This window comes from Falco peregrinus, chromosome 5, assembly GCF_023634155.1.
Source record: "Falco peregrinus isolate bFalPer1 chromosome 5, bFalPer1.pri, whole genome shotgun sequence".
Taxonomy (NCBI): Eukaryota; Metazoa; Chordata; class Aves; order Falconiformes; family Falconidae; genus Falco; species Falco peregrinus.
Window position 1 is genome coordinate 68317137 of NC_073725.1, and position 24292 is coordinate 68341428.

Consider the following 24292-nt stretch of genomic DNA (forward strand, 5'->3'; position numbering starts at 1 on the left):
AACAGTTTTGAAGACATAAGTCACCTGGTTTTATAGCTTGGATATTTTGAGCAAAGAAGGTTCAGCTGTTTGAGTGTCATTTAGCAGAACAAGAAACTTTTCTGAGGTTGTGCTCAGACAGTTCTGACAGAGCTGGAAGGGAACATGTATTTAATGATGTCACGGCACAAGTGGGACAAGCTGGCAGCTTAAAATCATCTGGTGGGAGTGTCTCTTCCCCTGCTTCTAGTTCTGTGTTATCTGCTCTTTCTTTCCTATCCTCTGCCATTAGCTCTGGTGCTTAACCTTGCTGCAAGGAAAGCAGATTAAAACTGCTGACAAAACAAAAAGTGCTTCCCTCCTGGTGTAGGTTTCCATTGCTTCCATGGTGCAGATTGGTTATCCTGTGGACAGAAGGGTGCTGGCGCTTGCTCGTGTTGACACTTGAAACAGAAATGGGGAGTAAAATGCTGATCAGTGGGTGAGAGGGAGCAAGACCTCGCCTTTAAACTGCAAGCTGTTAATCCTTTTACAAAAAAAAAAAAAAAAAAAAAGATTCAGTTTAAATCTATACTGTGCTTGATCTCAATATTAGTCATGATTTGTTCTCAAATGGTGTACTCTGTTATCGTCATTTAAAATCTGACCTTTGCAAGAAGAAAGTATGAAATAAATGCTAAACATGATTTAACAATAGCTACTGGTGAGGAGACTGAAAATCCCTTCCTGCAGACAGCATTCACTTTCTAGATTTAGGATTTCTAGGTGCTGTTCCTGACTTTTTCCATTTTTTTTCAACTTGTAAATAATTGTCAGTAGTGGTGCAATCCCTGGAAAGCTTCATCCTGTAGTAGATCCTGCTCCATAAAATAAAGCTGGTGCATCATTGCTGCTCGGGCCCTTGGCATAGAAGGCAGCGGGGTCTGTAAGTTTCACAAAACTCTTAAGCTGATGCTACATAGTTGTCTTGTGGTGTCAATGGCTGTAACTCAAAATCACCTTCTTTGAGAAGCGTATGTGGTCATATGAGTGCTTCTGAGCCACCTTGATGCAAAAATAAATTGGCAAACAGCCAGTTATTAACTACATGGTCCTGCAGGGCTTGCTGGCTCACTGTGCATGGAGATGAGCTAGAAGCTTTCACATCTTCTGAACACCTGACCTGATGTTTTACTGTTGGCTGAGAAACAATGGTATCTTAAACTGTTCTAATACAGCTTGGATTGATTATCCCCTCAGGTAAGATTAGCACTGTGATAGTGGTACCTGTTTCAGATAATATGCTCAGTTCTCTGGCAGACTGCAGCTAGAGGAATTTTAATAGTAGTTGCTTCTGTACAGCATCTTATGTTATTCTTTTAGCCAAATGAATGTATTGGCCAAAAGTCCTATTAAAGTAAACGCAAAATTATCTTTGAGCCTGTGGTAATTAACTCTTCTAAGGTGGCAGTGAGAGATGCAATGAGAAGCAGATTTCATGTTGAACTTGGAAGGTTTACACTAAACTTTCAGAAGGGAGTTAAGAGTTGCAAGTCTGTTGCTAAGTTTCTGGTGCTTGAATCTGTCATTAGACTGATCTCTTGCATCAGGTGAAGCATTCATTTACCTTGATTCTGGAAATACAGCAGTGTGAATCTGAATTTACAGAGCTGGTAAACAGTATAGCAAGAACAGATAATTAACTAAGCAAGCATTGGTGATTTAGTTATATGCAGCCAAACTTCAGGTGGTATTCCTGTCGTGAGAATGCCGGATTAAAGACAAAAAACTCAGTCCTTTCAGATTAGCCTTAATTTCCTCCAAAAACCAAGTGTTTGGTCTTATGCCTCTTACTGGTGGAGTTTGAATTTGGAAACACATAAGATTATTGCAGGTATGTGGTGTACATTGACGTTTCTGTATGCTGTTCATAGACATAGTTCAAAGAGTTCAGGTTCTGTGGTAAAACACGCAAACAGTGTGGAGTGCTGAACCGAGCATCAGGAAGCCATGAATTCACTTCAGGTTTTTAGCAGCTTTTCTGTTAATTCTGTCTGCTTCACAGCTGTTTTTAAGAACTGTTAAACAAAACTATGTTGGTTTGGAGCTAGAGATGTTTAACGTTCTTGGACTAGAAGATGAACAAATCTGCAGCAGTGAACTTGAGAACCAGAGTCTGGAACCATACAAGAAATCAGCTTCCTGGTGGTGGTGCCTTCCAGAAAGAACATGCTGATCTAGACTTGCTGAATCTTCTAGACATCACTTTTCTCCTGTAGCAGGGATGGGGTTTAGGTATCCTGATTTCAAAGTAGTTGTAAAAAAATTTACAATCTATTATTCCGGCAGGTCATGAAGGAAGAGCATCATGGGGCTGTTGTGAGTTTGAGCTGTACATGTCCTCTGCATCTGAAACATCAGGATTCAGTCCCTGCTCATGGCTGATTAAGGCAGAGAGTATCTTCATATGATGGAATTTCTGGGTATTTTCTCTAGGCTTTCTTTAAAAAGGTGCAAAAATAGAAACTATCAAATACTCAACAAGCACCAAAGTTAGGTTTCCAGTACAAATTCCTGTCTCCTATATGCAATTAAGCGGTCACCGAAAGGCAACTATTTAACAATAACAGGGCCTTAAGATGGAGGGTAAGCAAAGCATGAAGGAAAAAACATTTAGAAAATAGTCCGCATTTGAAATACTGAACTGGGTATAGTAGATCTGGCTGCTGCTGCTCCTCTTTCTGTCTTCTAAAATTTCAGACCATAAGGTTGGAAGTAAGGTTGAGGTGGCAGTTTTGATTCTGGTGAGTCAAGTGCTTGGACATGTGGAAAGTGATTTTTAACTCTGTTGTTGTGAATACTTTGGTGTTTACAGGAATGTGTGCAAAGTCTGTCTTAATGCTTTTTATTAATGTAAAAAAAAATGTTAAGAGCTCTTCAATGGTACAGAGTTTTGTAAAATGCCATGCTTGTTAGTTTCAAAGAGTGAATTGTTCTGGAATTTTCAACAAATGTTTTGGTTTTGAGTGGAAAAAATGTGTAGTTGAAAGGGTTGCTTGTTCTCAGTTTTTTAAAATAAACATTCAAACTTATTTCAGGTGGAGGAAGTCTGGCTTATTGACATGCAAAGATCTAGAACTTATGTGGGATTTTTCTCTTTGCAGATATATTGTAAAATGTCTAATGGTTATGAAGATCACATGGCTGAAGATTGCAGGGATGATATTGGTAGAACAAACTTAATTGTGAACTACCTCCCTCAGAACATGACGCAAGATGAATTACGGAGTCTATTTAGCAGTATTGGCGAAGTTGAATCTGCAAAACTTATTCGGGACAAAGTTGCAGGTATAATCTAGTATATAAGAAATTTTTACTTTGTGGTAGACTGCTCAAGCAATTACTTAATTGAATGCAATTTGATGTAGAAATATTCAATATTTGTGTGTGTGTGTGTGTAATCAAACTATTGACAAGTATGCATGTAACTACAGTAGTGCTAATACTAGACATTGAGGATTAGGAAGGTAGAATACTTAAGGCTAAGTTAATGACTGTTTTGTATATGGTTAAGAATTCCAAGAAATACCGTTCCTAAATTTGAACATCAATAGGCATGTCTAAAAATAGTTTGAATTTGGTCACCAGCTTATTTATTCTTCCTACAGTCTGTGAATTTTTGAGTCTTACTAGAGCTCTAAATATGCAAACAAATTTCTTGATCTGATTTTGATCAGTAAAATAAAGGTGTGGTATGTGCTTGAAATGGTTGTAGGCTTTAGCGCTTCAGGAATTTAACTTGTAAGTTCTTTGAATAGGATTGATAGTTATAGCTTTAAAAAATGAGAGGAATGAACAGTTCAGATTTGTGAAACTTCATGTTTCCTTGCAAACAAAAAAATGCTGGTAAAGCAACTGGTTCAGTAAGTATTTATTTGCAGGAGCTTTTTATCTGCTCTGCAAAGATGTTTTAATCCTACATTTAAATTCTGGTTATTCTTGTTCAGAATTCATGGAATCTTGGATTTAGTGGGAGAGCGTGGTTGTTTCTGTAAACAAAAGCAATTGTGTTGTTAACTAGCTATGCATACTTGTTTGTTCTCAGCCGCAGATGATTTCCTTGTGGAATTTGCTGTTCCACATGCTCGATCTTGTATTTCAGAACCTAGCAATACTGTCTTAGATCATTATCTATCTAATCCATAATGAAACAGGTCTGAAACTACTTCACTGTGTAAAAACTGCATGAAAGCTGATGAAACACATGAGAATTCCTTCTGTGTTATTTTAACTGACTTTAGTTTATGTGCTCGAGAAGAGATGTGAGAACTAATTAAAAACTTTCAGAATGGTTTCTCTGATTTCCATGCCTCTTTAGTTCTCCTAATTTCTTTCAGATGAAGTTTCACATGATCGCTGTCTGTCTAAATCTGTACTTATGGAATGTATATCGAAAATAATCATGAAATACTTACATAAAATACAGATTTCTTTGAATATTTTGGTAGCTGAGTTATCAACCTAGATGTAGTCCTACAGTTTGAGATGCTTAGAAGCAGAAGCTTGCTCTGGAGGCTGCTTTTCCAAGGAAATAAGACTACTTGATGAATGGCTTGCTATCATTAACAAATGTCACAGCTGATCCACACCTTAGACTTTCAATTAAGCACAAAATCGTCTGCACAGGAGGTAAGGATATTTTAAATGGGAAGCCAGACACATCATTACCTGAAGTTTGAGAGCCTACTTCACACTGTTCCCTGTAGCATCAAATACTCTGGTAAAATCTGGTTAACTTTAACTTGGAACTTGACAGCGGTGGGTAGTTTAAAGTCCAAAACATATACTTGTGTGCTTCAGATTTTTCTTAACAACCCTCTGAAAAAATGAGACTAAAATTCCTGTTAGGGTTGCATAGAGTCCTTTGGTGCCTGTGGACAAAAATGTTGGCTTCTCTTTAAAGGGATTGCAAGTGTTTTAATTCTTGGTGGCTGCGTTGGTCAGACCACTTAATTTTGTTGCTACCTAATTTTTCATTCACTTGCAACACTGTTACAAGCAATTCCCAGTCTTCTTGCTCACTGGTGGTTTTGGAGTATCAGTAAAACCAGTTGGCTTCTTCAGGAACCTTCTGAAAATGCCACTTTTCTTTTTCTTCCTTTTGCTTTTCTTTTTGCCCCTTCATGTTTGCATTAAGATTTAGGTATTGAGAAACTCCACTCTAAGCAGGTCTGATGTTTGGCTGCCCCTGTAGAGAACAGTCTTGTGGCAGAGTTCTGCTTTCCTTGTGCACCACCACTTGCATTTCTGCAGAAAAACCTGTTTAGCTCCCTGACCTTGGTTTCTGTGAGGTCAGATAAGTCATAATATTGGCACATAAGACGCAGTGGGGTTGAGTGGCCTGGACAGCAAGGATGTAACTCCTCCTTTTGTTGCAATTTTTTTTAGATCAGTTTAGTTTTTCTCAGTGAAATTACAGCTTTAGTGCCACCATGACATTCTGTTAAAGCATTTTGTCTTTGGAGTTGCCTTTATTGATTGTATTTGCAGAATTAAAATCAATCTTTGCTTGATAATGCTTATTTTTCATAAACCAATAACTGGTATGTTTATTTTTCTCAATTAATTCTCTATTAGTGAAACATGTAGGACAGAAAATGTCTTCTGCCTGGAATGCAGTTTTTAATGATTTACTGAACTAGCCTTAGCTGTCAGGAGACTGATTACTTAAATTCAAGAATCTATTTGAAAGCCAGAGTTTCGTTTTAGCAAAGTATTTCATTATGATCAGAGTATGTATGTTGTTGGATTTTGTTTCAAATACAGCATGGTACAGAACAATCTTATGTTCCATGTATTAGATTGTGCTTATACAATTTGAGAAACTTCTTGAAACCATTAGGCTACTTATCCCTTATTTTGTTATTGATGAATGCTATAGGAAGTTGAAAGTAGCAGCAATCCATAGTGTCAGTTTACATTCCTTACTATGAATTTTCTGCTTTGTGTACACATGGATTATAGCAGCCGGTAAAAGTATAGCTATGCATTTGTTTTGTTGAGATGTGATAACTTCTTTTCCTGTTTTTTGCAGTTACTGTAAAGAGAAGCTTGTGCACGCTAAGGTGAAGATTAGACAGGGTGCAGTGCTCCTTCAGCTCTTCCTGATCATACTGGAAAGATAGGGTGCTGGTCTCGTCATTCTTCAGTTTGTGTATTGCATTCCTAAGCACTTCCAGACATGGCTTTGCTTAACTTGTGATGAGTGAATCAGTACTTGGGGTCAGCGGGCAAATAATGGGATGTTGCTCTGTTGCTCACTGTACTTGTATTTATGGTGAGTATGTCGTGGATGTCCAGGATTTTCATAAGAGATCTATAGAACTTGGATATCATTCTTTCTGTCAGATCTTAAGACTAGCACTAGCCATATCTTGGGGCTTTGAGCCCTGGGGAAGCATGAGAAGGTCGCTTCCCAATTTAGTATGGCACAGTGTCAAGTCTGAGATGTAACTGTTGCATCTCCTGGCCCTTTTGTGGTAATTGCTGAGGCTTGTGAGTAGCCATCGACCCAATTCAGCTGATTAAATACTCTCTTCCTGTGGCTCTGGCTCATGAGGCTGAGAGCAAGGAAATAGTACTGGGGTTTGTCTGATCAGTCTGTACTGATTAGACCGTAGCCTTCTAGCACTGATTTCAGACTCAATGGTGCCAAATGTGTATAATGTTAAAAGTCCTCTTTCTTGGAGCAACTGCCTCCTATCATAGATGATTCAATGGAAGAAATCAGTCCCATACCATATTTTGCACTGGGGGTGCTTTACTTTGCTGGGACATCCATATTCTGGGGTACGGTTTTCTGGACAGTCTGCTGCGTTGGACTTCTCTTATAGGTGAACATTTTTTCAAGCGTTTCTCCTCCTTCAGTATCTGTTAACGCAGAAATTCAGGCCTTTGCCATGCTAGTCTTGCTGGATTTCTTGCAGCACAGATGTGGATGGCTCATCATGTCGGGATATCTGATTGCGCGCAGTGCAGATGCTTCTAATCAGTAGCTGTAAGTTTTCTGAGAGAACCTGGTCGTTTCTAGTCTGCTTGTTTTTGCAGGCATACAGATTTTTAGTCCTTCTGGACCAAATGATAAAGCTGAAAGTTAGTCTGCCATGAGTGTTAAGTTGCATTTAATTTCTTTGTTCTTCCCCTCACTCTGCTGAAGTGTTGGTGCTTTCAAACCCAACTGTCTTAGAGATCTGAAAAGATTGGGTTAAACATTTCCCATGTGTTTAAGGTTTCAAACTGCTCGGGGATCTTTTTATTGCTCATGTCACCCATAGCCCTGCTCTGAGTACCTGGTGACAAGTGTGCTGTGTTCACCTCCCTGTAAAAGTATTCAGTCTGATGGCAGTTGATTTTGTTAGGGAGGCATCCAACTTCTTGAGGGTTCTTGTTCCCTCCCTCACACCTTCTGTACTGCTTGAGCAGGGAATAAGGTATCCCTGTGATACTCATGACAAAATACTCATGACTTTCTGCTCTAGGAAATCTAGGATATGATCCTTTAGACTGTGCCAAAGGCTGGCTGTACCTGTCAGCTACCAAAATGCAGCCATCTCGGTGCAGACACTGGAAGGAGACGGTGGGCTTCCTCTCCACTGTCTGTATTTGCTTATGTAAGTTTGAGCTCTGATGGAGCTTGCTGAGGTTGAACCCCTTGATCAGCTGCCAGGTACAAAGGCATCGCTCCACTGTTGCTGAAAACCACGGAGCAGAATGGATGTTTTGGGATGACTTGTTAAGGTTGTGTGCAGAAATCTGGGGTCCATCTCCAGCAGTGCTTGCTGTTAGAGCTGACTCAGGCTGCAAGTGTGCACGTGGCTTACAGAACCGAAAAGAAATCACTTCCCAGGCAGTTGGAATCCCTCAGGGATCGGTATGCATCTTCACCTTTTCCTTGTCTTTTTCTTTTCGTGATGTTTTCTCTGGAAGGCTTGCACGGAAATGATGCAGCTGGAAAAGAAACAAATGGCTGTGTCCTGGTAAGCTTTTAAAGCAAGAAGGGAAGGAGGATTTTATTGCACTGCTTTCAGATCTGAAAGGCAGTAAGTAGCGCTCTAGCTTGCATGACAGGGTAACCATTCATTTTACTAGTGCAGTGGACTCCAGTCTGGAAACAGAATTCTTAAGTGTTCTTGTTTTGTGGAAAGTATTCTCTTTGACCGAAATTGCTTCCTTTTGCCTGGAAAACAACCGTTAAATTGTTCATGCAGTTTTGCTGTTAACTGTGGAACTGGAATACATCATTAACCTTGGATTTTTTTTCCCTAGCTTTTTAATCACTTTTGGTGGTATGCAGTTTCTTTAAATGTGCATTCAAGAATGTGGCTTTTGGTTAGATCCGCTTAAAGTGCGAGTGGAGCACGGTGCAGTGATTCCTGGTTCAGTGTTGATCTGACTAATCCGGCCTTAAACAGTACAGTGCTTACCAAATGTCTTAACTAGTTAGGCACAAGACCAGACTATCCAGCTAGGCTGAGCTTTGCCCCCAGCCTGACACGAACATGATTATGTGGGATTTCTGCAGTGCCGTTTTGGTGTTGGCATGACTAATGATGGTTTTGGACAGCATTTATGACTAAACTGGAGGTGAAGCATAACTGTAAAAAGTAATTCAGAATGATTAATTGTAGCTTCAAGGAGTTACTTGGGGGGAAAAAAAACCAACTTCCTTTTTCTAAAATGTGTAAGAAGACTGTAGAATATTTTTTGGGGCAAAGTGAAAGTGATTTTTAAGATTAACTTGCTACTTCAATACCTGCGCTAAAACTACTGTACTTAGCTCTAGCTCAAGCAGCACTTTTTCTAGTTTTCTGGGACTTAACTGTGGTCACTGTGGTAGAAGTGGGAAGGAATGGGTGTGTTTCAGAGAAGCGAAGCAATTTCTCAGGATCACTGATGAATTTAGGTGTAAGGACATTGCTGAAGAATGAAGGACTGGGTACTTTGGGACTGGATCAGGAGGAAAGTTTTTGTTTGGGCTGTGGGTTTTAGTTTCAGCTTCACTTGTTTTCAGAGAAGCTGAGATGCATCATGTATATCTTTAGTGAAGAACTGCATGTAGGGGTGTTTCCTGTATTTTCAAAAATACTGAGCGCTGTGTGGTAGACTAGTAATAAATAGAATCACTTCTATGTTGTGATGATAGGGCTTGGTCAGCATAGCCTTGTAATGGAAAATCATGCCCTTCTGTTAGTTTTGGAGATCAGTGATTAAATACTTCAGATGTTTGTTAACATCCAGAAGTATGTCTTGACAAAAATCCTTCAAGAAGCTGTTTTGTTTCGTGGTTGGTTTTTGGTTGTTTTTTTTTTTTTTTTTTTTTTTTTTGTAAGGATATCTTGTAGTACAAAAACTGCCAAGAGGGTAACAAATAGCAACTGCTTGTCTCCAAACTGCTTGTCTCCAAAGTCAGGCCAAGCAGTGTGTGTAGAACATGACAGGTTCTGAAGTTGATGTTTAAAGTATTGAAGTGAAAAAATGGTTAAAAATTATGGTGTGGAGCAGATTTAACATTGGGCTGAAGGACATAAGGAGGAGCTAGAAACCAGCATCATCTCCTGAGATCAGTGGACAAAAAAAAGACAGAAGAAAACTAGCGGAAACCTACAGAAATGAGTTTTCACTCAATTAAAAATAGACTATGAGAGTGGGTGCTTCCAAAAATGTGTGACAGAATAACTAGTCCACTGAAAATGGGCAGAGTCTGCATTCCATGTACCAGTTTTGGTAATCCCAGGCTTTGGTTTAAGGACTACATTAGAAATAAACTCAAAATTTAGAAATGGTACCATGAATGGGAGAAGAAAAGGGGTACTGTCTACCTTTTTCAGCACATTGATGCCTGGTATTTGGATGTGGTGGTGCTTGATGTATTCACATGTATTTAAGCTGTCTGGTTATCACTCACAGCACATTTTGTAAACGCAAACAAACAAAAAAACCCAAACCCAGCTCTCTTTCCAAGACACCACATCCTCCCCTGAGTGACATTTGGGGAGAATCTCTTCCATCCTTCTGTGTTATGTACTTGGGCCTTTTTAATTTAATCTCAGAGCATTGTTTTGCATTTCAGAAAACAAATTCTAAACTAAAATGCCTTTGTACTGAGGTTCTCTGACATGACAGGAGCCAGATTTAAATTTAGGTTCTTGAGAAGGATAGGATGGGGAGAATCTATGTTAGCTGCTTCCAGAGGGGGCAGCTGGTCTGTAGTGAAGTGGAAAATTAAGTCCTGGCTCTGGTCTCATATTAGACTCCCCAGTGAAACTAGAGTTGTCAGTCAGTAACAGGAGGGGAATAAGAAACGAGTTAGTAACTGAAGCAGTGTGTCTCAGGGAGCTGGGAAAGGAAGCAAGGACATGGACAGAAAACCAAGTGATGCACAGAAAGAAAATGCGTGCCCTCCTTCATGAAAGGGCTTTTTATCATGGAAACAAAACCAGATTCTTTCTGCTGAAGGAGTATGGTAGTTTGCTTAAAACTAGGTTTTATGGTCACTTTGTTAATTATTCATCCAGATAAGGACCTACTTGTTGGTTGTGTGTGGTTTGTTTTTTTTTTTTAAACTTTGTCTCTTGAGTACACTTGCATTTATGTGTATGCAAACTTTTAAAAGTTTTTTTTCTTAATGGTTTTTTAATTATTATCTTCTAAGATAGTTTAAAAACTGTTGCAGTACTGCCGCCTTTTGCACGATAGGTTTCTAGCAGGCTCTTAACATCATGATAAAGCAAATAACTTGTTTCCTTGCCTGGGATAAACACTTGACATAAACCATAATGCTTTGTAAATGCCGATTCCTTATATATTTTCTGGCATGCCCTCAAAGGAAGGTAGTTTGTATTGTTTAGGAGGAAGGAATATGGAGTAAAATTGTGAAGCAGAGAGTATTCCTCAAGAGTGATCTGTCAGGGGAACGGTGGAACATGCCTCTTGCAGTGACGGGATTGTCGTGTGTTAGATACCCTAGCTTGTTCAGAGATGAAACTTGGTAACTGAACAGCAAGAGGTGCCTGAGACTGATGATGTTAAGTATAGAGCAAGACCAGTTAATATGTTGTCATTTTTGCATGGGTTAGCTTTTGGTTTTTTTAGCACTTAAGGACTGTAAAGTTGTTAAACTGATGTAATTTACAGACTAAAAGGGAAGTCCTGTACTCTAGTTTTTGTAAAGAAAAATAGGTAATTGATATTTTTGTATCACGTGGCAGGTAAAAGTTAACTGGACTATAATTTCTGGGGTTTAGTGTGAATTTACTATAAAACGCCTACAACAGATAAAGAGAAAATCTGGTAGCTGTTGTAATCCTGCTACTTTTCAGACCCTTCTTTTTTTAACCTGTGTTTGTTTCTGTAAGCCCAATTATATCCCTGCTCCCTCTTTTCCCAGGGCATTTAAATAGGCATATCCCTTTGATAAGGAATAGTCGTTGAGCAACCTGTATAAAATTAGAAGTGGAAAAGGTGCAGAATTATGGTCGGAAGAAAACAGTAAATGTGGCCAAGGGGATATGGTCACTGCTTGTGTGTACTTTGGGGAACAGGCACTTGGAAGGATAAGTGTGTGTAAGCTCAAGGACAGGGTTTGGGCAACAACAACTGGATCCCAAGGATGAAGGTTTGCATTTAGAGGAGGGAAGTTTTGGATGAGGTTTGTAGAACGTGCTTTCAACCAGAATGCCTAGCACTAAAATCTTAACTGCTTTTAACGTGAAGCTGGCTTACATTTTAGGGAAAGGAAATACGTACGGTTTGTGTTTACAGGGGCTGGATCCAGATCACGTGGTCCCTTTTGGTCCTGTGTGTCTGAGTGCTGCTACTTTTATGCAGGATAAAACCAAAACTAAGTAGCTTAATCTTCTTTGTTATCTCAAACAGTGCATAAAGATATAATCTGCCTGATGCTTTGCAAGAAAGCTGCTGGGTGGGTAATGTTTGCATGCCTCCTGTGTTCTCTGGGAACGTTGCAAGAAAATAGGGAAGGATACTCGCTTGCACTGGTCGTAGGCTGAGCCCCTGATGAGTACTGAAGGTAGTTTAATAAATTTATATGGTGTGGAACCCTGCTCTACTCTGGCAGGAGACTATAGGCACCTTCTCCCCAGCGCAGCATCCACCCAGGGAATGACGGTCCCGGCTGCCAGGGCTCAGTGGTTCAGACTCAGAGGGATTAATATTGTTGAAGTCTGTTTCCCTGGTCTTTAAGGACCTATTTCCGTAAACTTTATTAGGATATGGACCTCTTTGGTAGTTTACTGGAATATTCATGTTTATGTGGCTTTTGGGCCAGACTGAAAATATCTGCAAAGCAGCTGGTACTCTGAGCCTTCAGGGCAGGTGCTGGCTGGCTGTACCTGTGAGGAGTGCTGGACTCTTCCCACCCTCTTAGGAGGTAAAAAGCCATTGCCTACTGTCTGTGTGATATTTGTTCCCTCTTATCTTTGGTCAGATTTGGGAGAAATAAGCCAGGGTCCAGGTGCTAAAAAAATTTCTAATTGTTAAATCATTAATTTTCTTAATCAGGGGAGAAGAATCTCAATAGGTAAGCGATTGTGGGCTAACCAGATTTGTTCTAAATGATTGACCGTCTCTGACTAATAAACCAGAAAATCAATGTTACAAAGAAACCAACAAAAATGCTGTAGGTATATATAAGATATGTTTGCAAAATCCTGATCAGTGTTAACTGTAGCTCTTTAAAGGATAACAGTGCAGCATTTGGTGCTTAATTAAGATCTTGCTTTTATTGCATTTATTTGTTTCTTACGTAGAGTTAAATCCTACTTGGCTATCAAAGAGTGATTTGCCATTACAGTTGTGCAGAAGCATCTGGCATCATGAGAGTTTGGTCTGTGCTGGTGAAGATGTGTTGGATATTGTTCCTGCAAGAGGGTTGAACACAAAGGGGATCTGGCTTCTTCAAGAGCTTTAGGAGACAGTTAATTTTAACTGGGACTGTTTATATAAGGGGTATATTAGAAAATGGGCAATGACATTATTTGGGTTTAGATGAGCTACTGGTATATTACATTTCACAACAAAGCAGACAAAGGCAGAGGACATGCCAGGGAGCTGCAGTTGATCTGCAGTGAATCTGTCATGTATACCGGTAGTAATAACAACTTGAGGGTTATTTGGCGCTTCCTTCCATCCCTTGCGGCTTTTAGACTCAGAGGCCTTTGCTTTCAGTAGACTGGTGATTCTTTTTTTCAGTAGATCGAGTTAGTGTGCAGTGTCTGTTCCAGCCCTTTTGTTCAGTTTCTCTGATACTTTCTGCTAGGGTGATCACCATTTGAATCTTCTTTTTTTGATTGGGGTGGGTATATTTGGTGTTCTGAAATGTCTGGAAAGTATAAGAAAACTTTCTTACCAGCTAAGACTAATGCAGAGCCATGTTGTGTTATTAAAAAAGGGCTTTATTTCAGAAGAGAATCCTCTATTATTAACAGTTAGCTGTGTCTTCTAGTGTTCTCAAGGCTAACAACAGAACTTAATAACTTAAAAATAGTATGTTGTTAAAGTAAGCACATTCTCCCATGTATGCTTACAGTTTTCTTTAGAAAAATCCCATGGAACTGACGAGACAAGGATAAGTTGTCTGAAAAGCTGTATATCTTATTGAGTGGGAGTTGCTCTATTGCACCGGATGGTCTTGAAAGTATCTTTAGTTATTTTTAGGTCTACAGTGATAAGTCTCTAATAGTTGGGTAATTGAAAGCCAAGATGATCTTGGTATGTAGTGTTATATTTGATAGTAGATGGATTAATTTATATAGTTGATTGTGGAGGCTGAAGATAGAAGCAGCATAAATAAGTATATCCAAATAAATATCCATTTCCTTAAACGATTTAAAGACTTGCATTATTATTATTATTATTATTATTTTTGTGAGAGTTAAGAGTAAACTTATATAAAGTAATAGTACATTAATTGTCTGCATTAAAGAGAATTTTCCACTCTTCAGTTTCATCCTGTGTTTGGGAGACTTACTGCTCGTTAGCTATATGAATATGTGAAGGATTGAAAACTTCTTTTTCCCTCTTCTCTCGAGGAGTAACAGAGAAATGAGTAGCCTGATGATTTCTTACCTAGCAGTTCCTCTGTTGACACTTTCTCACTTTCTGCTCTTTATCTACAAGAGTTTGTACTAATGAACTTTGTTAAATTCTTGCCTTTGTTCCACACCCATGAAGTTTACAAGGCTGTTCAGAGTCAGTATTTTTAGTCTTTAATTTCTTAACTGTTGATGGATGATCTGCAGCTGTGTGATAGGCACTGTTCTTGAAGACAGTGGCATGTCCAAAGGGGCAAATGAAAGAGCTTTGAGTTACTTAAATATTTTGATGTATGTCAGCCTTGAGAAACTTCTTTGGCTTATTTAAATATTTGCTGTGTGGATTATGTTCAGTTTACTTGTTCTCATTTGCATTTCCCTTAATTTTGATGTTGATAACTTCCTTTTGTTTAGGATTAATTTAAAAAATGTTCTTCCATGTAGGACACAGCTTAGGCTATGGCTTTGTGAACTACGTTACCGCAAAAGATGCTGAAAGAGCAATAAACACACTGAATGGCCTCAGACTTCAGTCAAAAACTATCAAGGTAGGATGTCTAGATTTTTTTCAGTCTTCTGTGAAAATGGCATTCTAATAAGCTTCATTCTGGTGATAAGACTTGTGTGCTTTCCAAGTGCAAGAAAGGTAAAATCTGGGAGAAGAGTAGTGAAGTGAGCTGTTAAGACTCTCAGGTTTTGTAACAGCTTTGTATTCAAAGATTCCCTCCTTTACATTGCCACCAGTTTTACAGAAGTAGGTGGGATTGTTCCAAATTGTTGCCAAACTTTTGAACTCAAGTACATCTCAGATACTTGATGATCTGTACTTTAAATTGTGTTAATTGTGCTCCTTTTCAAAATAACAGCTAGTACTGTGTGTGTAGGAAATAACACCTGCTTAGGTGATATTTGTAACTTTCTCGAGTAGCAGAAGTTGAGATAGAAAACTGCACTCCAGCTGGTAAAATCTTTTTATGAGGCTTTAAAAAATGCACTTGACAGCACAAGTTCTTGGTGGGATCTGTGATTATTGACAGGTCCAGTATCAGAGTCAGAACTTCAGACAGGGATTCTTCAGTGGAGCGAGTATGTTTGTTGGAAGCATCGGTATTAGTCTGCTGCTGTCTCTTTATAGTAATGCCACTGTTGTATAAGCCCGAAATGAATGGAGTTGTACAGGGACATGCCTTTTCTCTTGTAGTTCTGGCAGTTTGCTCCTGCCTTCTCCCTGTTCTGCTTTTTTGAACTCCAGTGAAAAATGCTGGCATTCTTTAGTGGCGAATAAATGAAAGTGACTCCTAAAGAAATAATTCACTCTTTCTTATTTACACCTTGAACTTACCTTTTCTTTTTTCTCCTCTCTTTTTAAAGGTTTCTTATGCTCGTCCAAGTTCTGAAGTTATCAAGGATGCTAATTTATATATTAGTGGACTACCAAGGTCGATGACACAAAAAGATGTAGAAGACATGTTCTCACGTTTTGGACGCATTATCAACTCACGTGTGCTTGTGGATCAAACTACAGGTGTGTTCTGTTACATTAGCTTCATAAAACTGTAGTGTGTAGCACGTTTGATGTTTTTTCATAGACTGGCAGTTCCTAAGTTAAATCACTTTGACAAACTAACCATAACATCTGGTGTCAGTCACTGATAAAATTTAAATGGGATATGCTTTTCCAGTGTGGTTTGGTTTTTTTGGTTTTTTTTTAAGACACAGAATGACTTACGCTGCCTCCTTTGCTAGCTTACAGTTTAAACCTCATATCATATTTTATGCTTTTATTGTCAGTTTTACCAGGCTGAGCTGCTGATTTGCCAAACCTACTCTTGCTATGACACTTGATGTTACTGTAGTAGTGCAGCGTGCTTCTGGGCAGTTTGTAACCTGGAGCGCTAATGTTACCTTTACTTTACACGTATGAAGCTATTACCCACAGGTAAATTCCAGGCCATAGTTATATATTAAAAAGCAAAACAGTAATGTGTTTTGTCTTTTATACCAACTTGGAACCCACAGAGATTTCTCATGTTTTAAAACATTGAGGTGTCTTACAGTCCTCTGTGCTTACTGCTAACCAAAAGAATGAACTTAATATGCTTAACACTACTTTCTTGAATTTTCTGATCGTGTTTTGTTTATTAAAAAAAAGAGAGAAAGATAAGGGAGATGTTGCTTAGTTAAGCACTCGGCTCAGGAGAGACCAAAGTTAAGGATTTCCTTTATAATGTTAATTGTAAGGCTGTGTTAAATGTGTTTTCACAGAATTTTAGTTTCTTGCCTAATTATTTCAGACTGTTTAACTGCAGAGTATGGCTTATCTGGTAACCTTAGGTGTTCTGTGTGGGTTTTTTTGTTGTTGTTTGGTTGGTGGGGGTTTTGGGTGGGTTGGTTTTTTTTCCTTCTCCGTAGCCCACATGTCATGTATGAAGTTGGAGAGAACTTTTGTAAATACACTTTTTCATTGATTATACGTATGCTATATTAGAAGAGAAGATAATTTAATTCTAGCAATTCCACACTTTTATATCTGGTAGTGTGTACACTTATACATAGTAGTTAAACAGCAACTTCCATGCCCTGTGAGGGGTGTACTGTGATTTAGAATGGGATTAATTAACTTTTGGTGGGATTAACCTGACTAAATGCTAAAGTCTACCATCTTAAGTATCTCTGTCAGAGCTAGCTCCTTGTGTAGGCATCTGCTTCTAAGTGTTTTGCTTTGGTCAGACCACACTGTAAATGCGACTGCATAAGAGATATCCGAGGTGACTAGATAAGATCTGGATACTGACATTGTAGACACTCCAGCGTAGAGCGAGGAAAATCCTATCCTTCCTTTCCTGGAGAGAAGGATTCATTTTGTCCAACTTTGATATCTGTCTGGCTGTGTCTCTAGAGCTAGTTATCCAGGTGACAGCTGTAGGTAGAAGCAAGAAGGCGGCTTCTAGAGCACAGAAAACTTGTTAATACAAGTGTCCAAAATAGCTGTCTGGCTGCCTATGGAGTCTAGATAGCTAGCATCTGTCTTTTAAGCTTTAAAATGAGATGAACAAAGTCATACAATTAAAATATCTCCAGTAATAATACAGTTTTCATTGAATGTGCTGAGGCTAATTCAGTGTCAGCTCAGAATATTCCGCTTGCTTTCAAATAACTTTAATATCGTATTGTTTGAAGAATGTATTCTGTTTACATTATAAAGTTTAATGCATACATAGCCTAGGTTTTCTTTCCCTTCAAAAACGTAGCTGTGCCTTGGCTTTAAAACCTGCGTTTCAGTGCCTTGATCTAGGCCCAGTTAGGACACATTGTAATTCGTGCTTTCAAATTACCCTCTTAGCAGAGGTTGTTCTCTATTTTTTGAGAATAATCTGTTTTAAAATACTTAGATTTTTAAACGAACACTATGATAGATGAAGTGAGAAGCACTAAGATGAACAGGGTGGAAGTGGAGAAGGAAGAACAGTACGTTGGGCTCTGGGATGGCTCTTGCTGACTTCTGGGCGATGCTGCTTGCTGTTCTGTGCCTTTCCAGAGCGGGGAATATGTTTCCTCCTGGCACAGAAAGGCTAATCTCAGTGGGTTTGGAGCATATAGTGCTGTCACCTCTAATTTGATGAGTCAATCTGGTCCAGCCTCCTGTTTTGGGAAGTAACCAGCAAGAAATCAAAAAATGGAGTAACTTGTTCACAGGTTGACTCTTTTCCAGATGACTGAGAAATGCCAGCTGCACAGCTGGTGCCAGCCATACCCTGCCGTTGTTCTGCAGTTCTTAAGAAATAGGCTTTTTTTCTGTGTGACTTTGCATATTTAACAAGACGAGCTGTTAATTATGAAAGTTCTCCCAGTGCCCCACGTGAAAATAGGCTTTTTCTAGAGCCTGTGCTATGGGTAACGGTAGGGGTTGGATTCCCTGTGCTCGCTTGCTGCATGCTCAGAATTTTGTCATGCTGCATTTCCTGCTGTGAAACACGGGAAATAATGTATCAATGAATGTATTGTATCAATGCATTGATACAATGAATTGTCACAAACAGCTGTGTGAAATCCCAAGTATCACACCATAAGCTTGAACAACTTCTGAAACTTTGAAGATTGCCCTGTGTGGGTGTAGAGACAACATGAAAATGTTGATAATAGCCCTTTCTGAAGCAGAGCTGGTAAAATTCTAGAATTAGTCTAGCCATAATATCCTCTTTGGAATGAAATTTAAACCCAACGTACCCTTTTAGCTTCACTATGATAAACAGTATTTCCAGACTATAGTCAAGTCACAGATGAGAAGTAGAGGAAGAGATCTCATAAGGCATAACTTCTACCTCGGTCAGAAGGGTAACAGTAGCCAGTGGCTGGGGTCTGGAATAGGAAAAAAAAATCAAACCCCCCAAAAAACAGCAAACAAATGTTTAACAGCAATTTGTTTCAGTATGGTTACGAAGAGGTAATTCTTATTCAGTTTTTAATCAATTAAAAATAAGGTATATGACAGCCAGAAATAATGGACATGGTGTAGGTGAAATTGTGATCTCTTTGTAACAAAAGGTTGAACTACTTTATTATAGTTAGACCTTTGGGCCCTCATCTATGAACCAGAGTGGGGTTTCGGCATGGAGAACTGAAAACATGTGCAAATAATCAGTGTCAATGTTGTGTTTGCAGATGCTTTTTAGTCTTAAAGTAATCGAAGCTAAGAGGCTTTGTCTTGTTTTTAACCAACTGGAATTAATTCTCTTTTTGTTCTGTGGAATTAATTTAAAATGTTGGGAGGGTCTGGGTTTTTTTTTTTGTTAATGGAAATGTTAGTTGGTGATGGTTTTCATGGAATTCTACGGGATTGGATTTTTTTTTTAAAAGTGTTTTAGTCACTGCGGTTGTTTATAGCTGAAATAAATGTATTAATTTGTCTTTTGTTTCTTAATTTTGTATTTTATCCTCTAGCTGCTGAAGAAACATTAGTAAATGTAGAGAACTTGAAAGCTGTGACCATAGAATATTTAACTTTTTCGTTTTTTGCTTTCAAAGTTATTTTGAGTTTATCCTGAACTTCAATTTTTTTTTTTTATTTTTTTTTTTTATTGGTTTGGTTAAAAGGTTTGTCCAGAGGGGTCGCATTTATCCGGTTTGACAAAAGGTCAGAAGCAGAAGAGGCAATTACAAATTTCAATGGTCACAAACCCCCAGGTTCCTCCGAACCCATTACAGTGAAGTTTGCAGCCAATCCTAACCAGAACAAAAATGTGGCACTGTTATCGCAGCTGTGTCATTCACCAGCTAGACGGTTTGGAGGGCCAGTGCATCACCAGGCGCAAAGATTCAGGTAGGTTAGGAAGAATAATGCATTTAAGGCTGTACTACTGTTCCCGTGTCCGTCTGGGAAACTGTACTCTTGCAGCTGTGCAGTAATACCTTCATTGTAGCGTGTGTGAATGAATAAATATAGTGCACTATATGTCCTGCAGTGTTATGTCAATAAATTGTTGAATTAAAGTATGATGAAAGTAAAAATCTTACTTGTAAAATTTATATTTAAGTTAATTCTTTAAAGGTACATACACTACGGTGCCTGTTTCTACAATTGAGTGTATAGTGAGATGATAGAAAGTAGCAGAATCCAGATGGGTATTGGTAGATGCCTGTCTCAACAGATCCCCATTCTGTAGTCTGTATATCTGAATGCAGATATAATTTGGCAATTTAATTAAAGCTCTGAACCATTGGTTCCAGCAGGGAGGTGTCCTAGTAAAATAGGGAAACCTTATTTCCCATTAAGAGATTCTGTGGGATTTCTGCCTACATCTTGAGCTGTGCAGTGTTCTGTCTTTCCTTGAGTGCTGGTAAGTTCAGTAAGATTATTGAGTAATTGCAACATACTGTCTGCTTCCAGAGCTGTGGAAGGTGCTGCGTGTTTTGCCTTTGACAATTGCCTTAGTTGCTGTGAATATGAATTGCTTGAATTTGGATTGCCTCTGTCGCTTAAAGGAGGGTGTTGATAGTTGGACTGTGCTCTGGAAAATGCATTATATTTACTGTCTCACAGATAAGTAATTGGCTTTGTTATGAGTTGTGTTCATGAAAGTTCCTGAGAGTAGTGTTTCCTTGTTGAGAATTTGCTTTTCTTTTTCTCCTCTCTGAGTTATCCAATTAGCTCAGTAAAATTGGACTGAAAACTCAAATAGCTTTTTGCAGCGCTGCTGTTCCAACATTGTTGTGACCTTTCCATAACGCGTTAGTTCAGCCTTTTTAAGATCAGCTAGGTGAAACGTGTCTCCAGTGAGAATTAGTACTTTGTAGTCATCTGTTGTTTTACGCTAAGAGTGATTGAACGGGTTGCCCGGAGACTGTGGAGTGTCCACGCTCAAAACCTCGCTGTAACGGGCCTCAGCAACGTGGTGTAGGTGTCCCTGCTTTGAGCAGGGAGGTTCACTAGAGGGTTTCCAGTAGCCCCTGCCAACCTCAGTTGTTCTCAGATTTTCTACAGCTGTAGCCCAGGCAAGCTTAATGCAGGCAGCTCCTGAAAGAAGATTTCATGTCTGTGGAGTGCTCATCTAGATCTCCCCATCTAAAACTTTTAAGCTACACCAAGGAGTGAAATTCTGCCTTGTTGGCAGTTAGGTGAACTGTTGAAAAACTTACACATCTCTTGTGTCAGCCAGGGCTTCAGTGTGTCCTGATCCCGGTAAAGTCCTGAGGCCTGTGTCTCGTGTTCTTGTTCTTAATGTAATTGGACATTTTCATCATCGTTCTTCCCCTTAACAGAATTAAGATGCATCAGAATAAGCAGTACAAATAATGTTCACATCTATAATTAAGATACCGAATAACTTCAGTTCTGTCCTGTAAAGATCACTTAGGAACAGTAAAAATGATTAATGTATTTATGTTAACAGTTGCCGGTGAAACTAAATTCTAATTAGCAGTTCATTCATTGATCTTTAATTGTGCCATGAAGAGCAGCATTAATGTTATTTGCGGGCATTTCATACGTTTCTGCTGGCATGGGTTTCCACAAGTGGGGATAAGATAACAGGAAACATTCTGTCTCTTTCTGTTCCATTCCTGCCTCTGCGGTAACAACTACGTCCACTCAAGTTGTCTGTGCTCAGTGCTCGCTTGTCAACACATCTTGGCTGACTCCTGCTCCTAGTTACAGGAGAAAGAGCTGAAGGTTTTTAGGTATGACAGATTGACAGAGGTAGGAGTAGAGCGATTCTGGGTTGAGCTGTGCTGCTACGAGTACGCCATTGAGACAAGATTAACCAGTTGACTTGAAGACAAGACCTGTCCATCTCTCTTCATCTTTTGTCACAGACTTGCAAGAGCTTTAACACTCATTGTAAAAACTTCTTCCCTCAATGACACATACATGCATGCACATAGGTACATGTATGCCCAACACGCACCATCCCACAGCCCTTCTTATTTTTCTTCCCACCTTTGCTGTTAACTACAAGTTTTTCTAGGAAGCCTTCCTTAAAGGATGCTGAACTTAGTGAGTTATAATGAGTCATACTGTGTTAAAGCTGGGGAACCTTAGCTTTGACCGAGTCTTGTTTGTTTTGTGCAGTGAACAAAACATGATGAAAGGATAAGCTGCTTCCAAAGAGCTCACAGTCCATATAAATTACAATTGTCGTCTCTGCTCCATAGAGGTTGAATACTTAACCTGGCATTTTGATTACACTTCATCTCATTCCATCATATCCCTGTAAATCCAGGTTTAAGCCTTTAGTATCTCTAATTTGTAATTGTTAATTCCTACAGATACCGCTCAGATCCTTTGTTTAATGTTCTGTTAATCCTTTGTAGTTCCAGTGGTATTTGTGGCTCACATCAGAAACTGGTCTTAATGCCTTGTCCCACTGGAGTCCTGGATTGGCCTGCTCATTCTGAGACATGGTCCAGAGTGCTGTTTCCATCCAGAAGGAATGATGCTTGCAGCATGGGATTGTGTTTGGAGGATAAATTAAACATCTGGGGCAGGAGTTTCTTTTGAGTGTAAGATTTGTTTACTTAGAATAGCCGATCTTTAGGTGTTGAGCTCTGATGAAGTTAAGGAGTTTAGCTCCTGAAGCATGAGAAGGCTGGCCAAAGTCCCTAGAAGTCCTGTGCTTTTCCAGTTCACCAGAGCTTCATGCTAGAAGAATCTTCTTTCAAATCTTGAAAATATCCCCAGTTCAGCTGGTTTTGCTTTCAGACGTGTTCAGGATTGGAGCCAGTTCCCACTTACTTTGATGGGCATACTTCTGTTGATACAGGAGTCAATGAGTTGGGTCCAAAATGCCTGGAGGGGAGGTGTTGATTCTTGATAGTACTTTGATCAAGGGGAAATGCTAGAAGACTCTAGAGCAGTGTTTAACCCTGTCACTGGCATTTCTGCTCAGACAGCTCCCACACATCTGTTTTATTTCACTCCAGTGAAATTGTTTAGACTTTCAATTTTGAAGCCAATTTGTAATTTGGATGCAAGTTGTCTGTGTTGAGAATGCCACAGAAAAAAGCATTTCATCCAGAGTAGTATTTAATCAAAATTCTAGAAGCATGTGGTACTGAAACCCCTTATTTTGATTGCTGCTGCTCTCTGACATGTAGCCCTTCGTTTCAACACCCTGCTATTTCAGGCTTAAGGCTGGTATCACTGAATTCTCAACCAGACTGGTTTTTTGCACAGTAGGTGGTTCCTGTCTGTATCAGGGTGTAGGAGAAAGTTGCTAGAGGGGAAAACTGTGGACATGACCAGTATCAGTGTAGTTGAACTCCTGCTCTCTGTGGAACTATTAAAAAGTAAAAAGATGCTCAGCTCACGTGTAAAGGCAACATAGGCTAATATTAGAAATAATATTACTGTTTATTATCATGTAAACTGTGGGATTGCTCCCACCTGTGGTGCTGTATATAGCTGTTCTCAGATTGCAGTGAGAAGAATTCAGCAAAAGGTTTATGGGACTTTCATAGAGCTGAAAATGGATTGTTTTGTTCAGGAGTGTCATTTCTGAGATTGTCCTCTAGCATGTTAAAATAATCTCAGAATCTTATTAAATGAAGCTGTCTGTCTTATACCAGTACAGCAAAAGGTCATTCATATAAATGAGAAGCTTATAAAGTGTAAAATACTACAATTAAAAATATACTCTGTTGATACTTAGTGTCACAAGGTGGTGGAGTTGTGAGGTTGGCGTGACTTAAAAGAACCACCCATGGATAGCATCATCTGCAGACTTTTAGGGAGGATTGAAAAAGCAGCGTGGAGGGGAGAGTATAAAAATAAGTACAACAAAAATGAGGACACTGGCAGTAAGTATGCAAAGACTGAGATCACTCAAATTAGAATATTAATGGAATTTTAAAAACATTTTCTCAGAAACATCTTGGATCTCTGTGGGGTTTAGTGTTCTTTGCCTAAATCAAACAGTGTTTTAAACATCTTTAATAACTGCCTAGGAGTCACGTTGATTTTGTGTGGTTGAAGAAATCTTTTCCTGTAGGACAGAGAAGTGTTATGTGTCGTCTGTTCTGTGCCTGGCTGCATACAGGCTGTTACCCCGAGCTAACCAAGAGATTTTGTGTCCCTCTTGTGCAGGCCTTCAGCCCAGGACAAGCGTAGCGATTTATCAGATCAGCTGAATTGCAGTAGGAGCCCGCTCAACTCATTGTGAGTGCTCTCACTCATGGCAGATGTCCTGTGTGATGCTTCCAGGTGGATGCAAGCCTATACGTAAATTTAGCCTTCCACATAGGATCTGATTCTATACCGTGTTTACTGTCACTTTCGCAAATTTCTTTTTTGATGGTTGCCTTTTAACCAAGCAGAAACTTTTGTGAAAGGCTGTTTTTTTCATGTGTATTTGCAAAGTATAGCTTCACTTCAGTATCGTGTTAGATCTGGGTGAGGGAGATACTATGTGTGAGGTGGTATTTCCTATGGTTGGTTTTTTGAAATCACTTTTCAAGTCTTTTAGGGATATTTTTACCCTTGTGTAGTGTTTTGTTTTGTTTTTGTTTATAAACCTGTAAGGCTTTTGTGAGTCAAAGCAGGAAGAGAGGAGAATCAGAGAATTAGTGTATCCAAAGAACAGAGATACTTGCTATTTAAAATGATTTTGCCTGTATAGTATGCATTTAGATTTGTCGTCTTCCTGCATTCGATGCCCAGCTGCTCTTCTACAGGCGTTTCCAGTCCTTGATGTACTGTCGATCTGAGCTTGTGGGCAGAGCCCGAGGCT

At 39.2% G+C, this 24292-nt stretch overlaps 1 protein-coding gene across 13 annotated transcripts in view; it reads left to right on the top strand.

Moving 5' to 3' along the window:
* ELAVL1 (ELAV like RNA binding protein 1) overlaps window positions 1-24292 on the top strand; it is a 58914-nt gene that overhangs the window by 8723 nt on the left and 25899 nt on the right. For 11 of the 13 annotated variants that reach the window (XM_055805690.1, XR_008747413.1, XR_008747412.1 and 8 more), the window contains 5 exons: window positions 3123-3306; window positions 14514-14617; window positions 15441-15594; window positions 19164-19389; window positions 23650-23721. In XM_055805690.1, the coding sequence (XP_055661665.1) occupies window positions 3135-3306; window positions 14514-14617; window positions 15441-15594; window positions 19164-19389; window positions 23650-23721 (728 nt within the window). In that variant the 5' untranslated portion in view covers window positions 3123-3134. Of the gene's footprint in view, window positions 1-3122; window positions 3307-14513; window positions 14618-15440; window positions 15595-19163; window positions 19390-23649; window positions 23722-24292 lie in introns of those variants that run through there. The other 2 variants (XM_055805691.1, XM_027791476.2) reach the window with 1 other exon arrangement.